Here is an 8398-nt window from a genome sequence, read left to right on the forward strand (position 1 = left end):
GAGTCTGGAACCCGCGACCTCCCGGCTAGTAGTTTGAACCCTTAACCGTTCGGCCACGAGTGGCTGATCAGCAGTGTGATTAACTCGCACTTAGACAGAATATACCGCCGCTCATCCTTCAATCACGGGATCCGGGACTCTTCGGAGTTTCGTGAGATGCGCAATGCTGATGATTCCCAATAAGGATGAAACAGCTGTACAGTGCTTCTCAGCTCTTCAGCATAGATTGGCTCCACTTATAGGACGTAATCTCCACAAAAATCTCAAATCTCCTCACACTACCAACAATGGGATGCTTCTTCGTGCATCGCTCCAGAACAGGTGGAAGTCAAACACCGCACTCTAATAAAATTTAATCTACCCTCATCAGCTGTAAGGGGATGTAAGCAGACGTCAACTTGATCAAATGCACCGGAACCAAAGATTTTGCGTTTGCGCACGCAAGGCTGTGCTGAGAACTTTAATTGACACAGCATTCCTAATCAGCAGAATCCTTGGATTCAGTTTTTTGGGATCTAGCTGGGGATCACCTCGCAGTAAGGATCTGATAACCAATGCCGCAAAATAGTGGCTTGTACTTTGAACTTTTGCAAGCATTTATGCTAATGTCCAAAAGATATAAAGTGGATATCCTCTGACACGTGCTCAGATGGACACTAGTTTGTCTTACAGAAGTAAGTGACTCCACGATTACGATAGAGCTGGTAAATTATGTTGGTGACCGAGACTTTTGACAAAATTTGACAATTATGCTGTGCATGAAACGTGTAGATTGGCACGGGTGGAGTGTTGTGAAACTCGACATAAGGTTCATTTGTTGTAATGACACAAATGTCAACAACATACCCCTTCTGTGACAAAAACTGAGGGGAAAATGTGATAGTGTCATGATCAGCAAACGGCCAAACACCGCATCCAGGCGAGTAACTTCTCAATTCAAAATGGATAGTTTTCGTACGTGGCAACGTCATATCTTTCAAAATCCTAATAGGCAGATTTATACCGGCGTTTTCCTCGAAAACGTAGCCACTGAATTGTCAAACACTCTAATGAGACGGGAAAACGATTCCTCAGCACCCACATCTTTGGGGGTATCAGCAACCTTGTGGCATGTGCCAGACAATCGTTCATAACCTGACAGCGTATCCATCCTCACCTGTCCACCTCAGTCTGAGTGTACCGCTTACTGTGGCTGGATAACGTAAGATTTGTAAATGTTGAGTGATTCACGTCCTCACTTCCAGAAAGACGGCTTACCATAAATTAGTACAAATGTACTGGCTCATAATCATGCTGAGAGTGATCGTGATGCATCCGGCTATTATGTGTGTAGTAGGATGTTCGCTTCAAAGCGACCCATTGATCATTTACTGCTTTTAACAATGCCTTCAGTTAATCGGTAGTAACTCGAGATAGATCGTTGGTTAAAACGCAAAAATGAAAACTGGTGGTTTGAATCCGACCACCCATTTTCAGGCTGGGCGACCTGACAGTATCTCATACCTTGTGCTTCTTTCAGGTGGCATGACAGCTTGGCACAAAGCAGCTAAACGGTTTAGCAGTAGTGGCAGAAGTGGCCCGCATTCACTAGAGTTTCCGCTATGTTCAACTTTCGAGCAAAAATAGTTTGGGAATCTAATTTTGGGTGTTTTCATGGTCTCGAGTCAAGTCGAGAAGAGGCGCATGCAATAAATTTCAACCTCCACTTGTGGAGATCAGCCTAAAGGTCTTCTGTTATAGCATTTTTTCCTCATCAGCTGAAAATATATCATATGGCGCACTGAGGTACAACTTGAGACTCGTTGAGTCTGGAGCAGAGTTTCCACGTTAGCTCTTCTGATAGCCAATCCAGTGTTATGTAATTAGGACCACGTGCTAAACATTCTCAACTCAGTAGAATCCTGAACTGAGTGTGGTTGAAAAAATCCCGATTTAATTCCGGTAGTATGTTGATAGATTTGAACGTGTGTCACAGCTGAGTGGAACTAATCTGGCTAAACAGCACAACAAAGGCGATGTAGTTTATCCTTAACCTAAAGCTAATTATCCGGTCAACCTCACCAAATACGCTGTTTGTTCCGATGTTCTGTGCGCCGTACTGTTCGCTTCTCCATAAAAAGTATTTCCAACAGAACAAAGCGACGGGCTGCTTCACAAACATCCGACGAAGGCACCGCGGAATCATAGAAGACTCGAATCTCATGGTTGGGAACTAGTGAAGCATAGTAAAAGGAGGCTTGTACCAGACAAACGCTCACTAAGTATCTGATGGTATTACCCTATACCCCTTGCAGTAGTCATACAAGGGGCTCCCTATGGCCACTGGCAGTTATCAAATGCTGGTCCAATATGCAGAGGTATAGTGAACTGGCTGTGGGTTTTGAATATATAAGCGAACATTCTCGTTAGCTCATCTGGCGGTGAGCTAAACATCTGTGATCCCAGTTCGTCCCCAGACCTGCCATTTTCCTTCCTGTTGCTTGTACTTGGATTTCTTGTTTTAAGTCCACACGACTGGAAAACAAGATACAGCATTAACGTCGTGAGATAAATCAAAGAGATGAATGACCCTGGCGTAGAGACGCCCTTATTCAGACCTCAACTACTGCTCATAAATGCATCCTGACAGGCGGTGAATGGCCCCACAAGTTTCCGATGATCTACGTGCGTATTCTGATTGAAATAGGATATCAGTGACAGTAAGCGCTTCAGCTGGACTTCACCTTGTGGCTGTTCCGCTTTCCCGAGTTCACTCGATGTGATCGCATTGCTCTAATCTGGTTGAACATGTTTTGCAATCACTCATTCAGTTTGACCATGATATGCGACCAATCTGGGGGTGACTTTGCCCTACCGCTTTTACACTCTCCCCACATTAGTTTCTCATCAGAAAGGTTGGGTAGGACAGCACTGGTTAGATTTGTCATCTATCGTCTTCCAGGCGTTCTGCGAACAGTCTCAAGTTTGCCTGGTTCAAGGGATGGAAGAAGACTGTTCGAAATCTAATGTCAAAAAGACACATTCAGGCCGAATGGAATCAGTCCGTGCACTGCGCGTTACGCTTTATATATTACTGAGTACATGTTGTTCTCTAATTTAAACAGCCCAATCATATACGAATACACAGATGAAATTTTTTGCGGATATCTTCTCGTAGATATATGCATTTTTGCAGTTTGAAGTAGGACATAATACAATTTAGCGGGAACATATAATATTGTAGAGTGGCTTTACATGGACCACCATGACAGATTCTTCTCCTGTTAACGAAAAGTTTAAGAATCGCATAATCCTTTTTTCAAGTCATCCAGGGTCAGTTGTCCATCGTTATCTCCGTCCCACTTTTTAATGTAGTCTGTTACCTGTTTGGCAGTGAATTTTTTATCATGTTTTTTGAAGAAAGCTTGCAATTCTCGCTTGTCGATTTTTCCATTTTTGTTTTTATCGATTTGACGGAAGATTTCTTCGATTTCTTCGTCCCTGTGAATGGGAGAAGAAATGAAAACGCAAAAAATACTGTAATAGTTTATATTGTGACTTGCTGTTATATCTAATTTGTGGTAAAAGCAATATAAGGAACTACTCATAAGGTTGCTCATAAGGTTATGAATGCACTTCGACAGCAAACTTATGAGTAGTGTATTACGCTATGTATTTCGATATCCTGAATGTTGTAGAAACTGAAACCTGAGGCGCTCTGGTACATGACATTTAGTTGCTTGAAAAAATCATAAACGAGAGATTCAGCGGGGTTCCAGGTGAGTCTTTTGTCGAAACTAAATGGGTATGCAAGTGAATGTATTTGGATAATATTCCGTCAGAATCTCATGAGACTTCTCAGGGCGCATCCAGACACGAAAATTCATGTACACAGAACAGCACATCACCGGCCACCACACGTCTCGGATAGCAGGTGCGCGGGCGGAGCTTACCAAACATGGCTTGGTAGCATGCGACCAGCGGAGCGGGTATGAAATTGGTCGTGGCAGGTGCTTCGCCATTGGTTAGACAAGAACGAACAAAAAAGTGGTCATATTTGGTCATTCAACCACCATATACATTTACTCACTAACTCTCGTGGCAGGTGCTTCGCCATTGGTTAGACAAGAACGAACAAAAAAGTGGTCATATTTGGTCATTCAACCACCATATACATTTACTCACTAACTCTGACCCGACCCGACAATACAGCCGTTTTCTTGGTTGTCTGTCTTCTCTTTATCGCGTTCTATAAACAATGGGCAGTTCCACGACACATCAAGAGTGACCAGTGGGTCCACACAAAACAATAGTTCATTGTGAGGCGTCCAGTCATTCGCTGCTGAATATGTCGCCGTAACCCTAAGCTGAACGGACAAAAATCCCAAGATCTGCTTCCCACTCAAAGGTGACAAGAAAGAAACACCTGTCATAAGTTTGTATCAGCCTAGAAACAGAGGTCACAGGTCAAGAAGATCATGCTCTAACATAGTTGTCCGAGTTCGTCCGGTCCATTCGCCTCACAGGTAGCTGCTTTTAAACCTATGCCGGTCAAACCAGGGACTCTTGCAGATTAGCGGTTTGCCCTCCAAATGTCTGTTAAGGGTCGAAGGGATGCAATCACCCCCATTAGGGTCAGTCACAAGGTCTCCGGGTTCATTGACCGCGCAACATTGAAACAAGTAACTTGATTTTCATCCCTTATCTTTCTGCCAGTATTTGGGGAGCAAACAGTAGGCGACAGTAGATTATCAGCCTTCAGTGCCCAGAAATCACAAGTGAAAAAACGGGTGAAAATGACCCTAGATTTATCAACCGTTGTAAAACATTTGCTGTCTGTCTCTCAGGTAGCGTGTTTTGCACCTACAAATTGTGAGAGAAAAAAGGTTTGAAAAAAGGTTGACGTCTCGCGAATCATGTATTCTTGCTGTCCGGATGAAATTGACAAAGGGGACTTAGTGATTCCAATTCTACCATGACTCAATGTCAAGTCGAGCTTATCAATTTTACAAAGAGAGCGAGAGAAACAGAGGCATTTTGACATGAAAATACTGTGAGAAACGACGCTCCGTGTTCCCATGTCATCCTCATGTTGTATGTGCTGACAGTGTAAGATACTGTACAAATTAAGTGAACCAACGCTCGCTACATTGGCGTTGAATTGCGCAACTAAAAACCTTGGAAATGTCACTAGCAATTTGTGAGTCGAAACCAATCGACTGAGGTGGACGGTGGTGACAGTTTAGAGAACATACGAGCTAGATTCATACATCCTCCACACTCACCTATCAGGGGCTGCATTACGGCATGAACAACGCACCACAACACCTCATTATGGTAACTTACTTCATAGTATCGCTTGCTCTTGAGACCCAAACCGAATAAAGCCTGTTATCAGAACTTCTCGGGTTCATCTAGTTAGCTGTCAATATTAATATCACTCTCCACATTCCTCTACATATGAGAACATTGGCTGTGGCGAAACCTGCGACTTTGTGAGCCTATGAAAATGAGCTCGTGACCGGGGAACTCGAGCAATAGAAAAAAGCCTCATTTTCGGACAAAACCCGTGTCTAGCCGCATGCAGTTCAATTTGCCTATCAGGGAAGGTCTTGGAGACACACAGTCAGCAATTCTGTGGATACACTGTGTCGCAGACTTTCAACGCAAGGCTGTCGGTTTACGTTTCGCAACAAATTAATGGGCACGATACGCTCACCGCAAGATTTTGAGCCGAATTCGGGTAGTGGAGAGTTGGACTTGCGTGTTGACTGCAAAACTTCGACAGATCGGTACGAGCGAAGTACGTATTTCTTAGCGCAGTGTGTCGTTTTAAGAAACAGTTTCGTTAGGCTGACCATTTTTAAAGTCCCAAGGAGGGTAACTACTGTCCAGTTAGAAGAGACCCTTAAGTGATGCCTCCCGAAGGAGCGGTGGCACTCCTATGCGGCGTCTTATACGAATTCCGCGTAATGATAATGCGAGCTTCCCTCATTGTTCTAAGAACAGATTGTGCTGGTGTTTCTCCTCATTCGGAAGCTCACTTTAGCTCTCAAGATCTTGTTTATCCTTGTTTTGTTAATACCAAAGCATTATGGTGATCGTGCTCAAAAGTTCTAGTCACTCCACTGACTACTACACACCTAGTTGTTGCACCATCTAATTGCACTTAAATGATAATCCTCAAAGGGGATCATGTGTGGTGGGAATTAACCCTTGCGTATCAAAGAAAATCGACAAAGTTTGTGTTTCAGTGTGGTGCACTATTCCTAGCCAAGGTTTTCACAGATTAATTTCGTTAACAACAAACTGGCTTGCAAATTAATTTAGATCATCGGTTGTGTAGTAGAACACAAGATTGAGAGAACCTCAGGGACTACCCCAAACAGTCGGCGGGGGTTCTCAGAGTTCCTATGATTACGGTGCTCCATCAAGACCATGGTACCCTATTGTTAAATCTTACTGTCTGTATGATGGTTGAGTTTTGTTATAAAGACTAGCATTATACTATCTTGATTGGTTGGACAGTACGCTTTACTTTCATTCTCTAATTTTAAGTAAAGACGAAGGAGAAATCACAAATTTCCTCGCACAACAATCTATGTGCTGGAGGGTAGAAAAATTTACACAACGAGTGAAACTTCTGTTCGAGAATTTGTCACTAGAGGGTCCAATCAAACAACGAGTGATAATGTGATGTGAATTCCCTGATTGCCCTATATTCTGTCTGGACGAGTGCTGATTAGCCGTTCGTGGTCAAACGGCTGGGTGTTCAGAAACCTGGCCGAAATGTCTAGGGTTTGGAACTCTCTGGGTTTTTTCAAATACACACTTCTGGTGACGCTTACTAGGGTGAAAAAGTTGCACATGCTACTTGAAAAACAAACTTATCAAAGCTTCAGCACTTCTACCGAAAAAATCACACACATGGAAGAGATATTCTTGCCTGTAGGGTAGCAAATCATAGAGGCAAACAATGATGCAATACAAAAGAACATTAAATCCAGTGCGTAGGTGTCACAACGGTCCTTTTCCACACCTGAAATACACTATAAATTATTTAATAGAAACTCCATGTATTGTTTACAAGCAATATGCCAACATTTTGGTAAATGCTACTGAAAGACATCTACTTTACAGATGCTAACTAGAAATGCATCCCTTCTGAGACAGGATTTATGCTCGGTGGTACCTCGGGTGGTTGAAACCTCAAATTTGGATGTTCAAAAGATATGTAGACATTTAATTCGTTCAAAGGAAGAGTTCATCATGGAGCGTTCTTCCAAGTTATATAAACGGTCGACCTGCCGTTCGTGTTCAGACGGTTTAGTCGTTAAATACTGGCTGGTAGACCACGAACTTGAATCTCCCTAGTTATTCGGAATAAAAATGAATCAACTCTGCATTGGTTCTCGGTTTTTCAGCATAGAGTGGCTTCACTCACAGGAGGAAATCTCAGTTGCAAATTCCTAGATCCACTCATGCCACGAACAAGCCTCTTGTATTGACTTCTGGATAACTTGAGTTATCAGAGACTGTAGGACTTGGCTACCCCTAACCGGGCTGATTTCACCGTCTAAATAGGGAGGCCAGAAATCGTTGAATGCCGGTTTGATACAGAGGTTGAAAAGGCCTCAAACCCTGGACGAAGTTTTGCATGTTGTATGCGAATTTTCTTCCATGGTTACCATCACCGAGAATGACCACCAAATGTCACTCAAATCTCTCCCGGGAAGGACACTTTATCAGTCAGCTTCTCTCCATCGTATATCCTTTCAGTCTTCTGAAGTGTAAGGTGTACGCAAATACAAGGGCGTAAATTTCCAAACAGGCCAAATGTGATCCGTCATTTTATGTAATCTACACAGCACGAGAAATCATGGCACTGTTCGCTGCTTAAAGAACGCCTACAAGGTCTGATTACCGATGATCTTTTGAAGTACTATGTCCGCTCTTCAGAAAATCACAGGAGACCATGCACATGTGGTCTAAGAGGCGCTCTTTATAAAAGGAAGATGCTACGGTAGCCATGTGCCACGAAGATAAGGAACATGATATTAGGTCCCAAGTTGTGTAGATAAAAACTATTTTTCTTCTTGCGGTTTCAGGTACCTCACTGATACTAAAGTGCTTGTAAGTCTGTTGTGAGAATTTCATATTCCGGTCTTTGTTGATACGAACTCCTTTGTCAGGGTTAGGATGTTTTTTCCTAAACATTAATAGGAAATTACCCAGAGCTCTCATTTACAACCCGAATCTTATGGGACTAGTGTGAAAAAAGAGCTGTTCGGTTTAGTTTGGACGTTTATTTGAGGAATATCGCCAATATGTGCTGTTTTCGATCACGAAGAAGAACTTGTTTGTTTAGCGAATATACACTCATTTGCAAACTAATTTGGTTCTTTCGAGAGACTCACCT

The 8398-nt window shown here is 42.9% G+C and overlaps 1 protein-coding gene across 1 annotated transcript in view; it reads right to left on the reverse strand.

The window, feature by feature from the left end:
- Positions 1 to 8398, reverse strand: part of T265_09307 (hypothetical protein) — a gene marked incomplete at both ends in the record, with an annotated part of 30778 nt that overhangs the window by 16691 nt on the left and 5689 nt on the right. The window contains one exon of the mRNA XM_009175336.1: positions 3343 to 3480. Coding sequence (XP_009173600.1) covers positions 3343 to 3480 — 138 coding nt within the window. The remainder of the gene's footprint in view (positions 1 to 3342; positions 3481 to 8398) is intronic.

This window comes from Opisthorchis viverrini, assembly GCF_000715545.1.
Source record: "Opisthorchis viverrini unplaced genomic scaffold opera_v5_273, whole genome shotgun sequence".
Lineage (NCBI taxonomy): Eukaryota > Metazoa > Platyhelminthes > Trematoda > Opisthorchiida > Opisthorchiidae > Opisthorchis > Opisthorchis viverrini.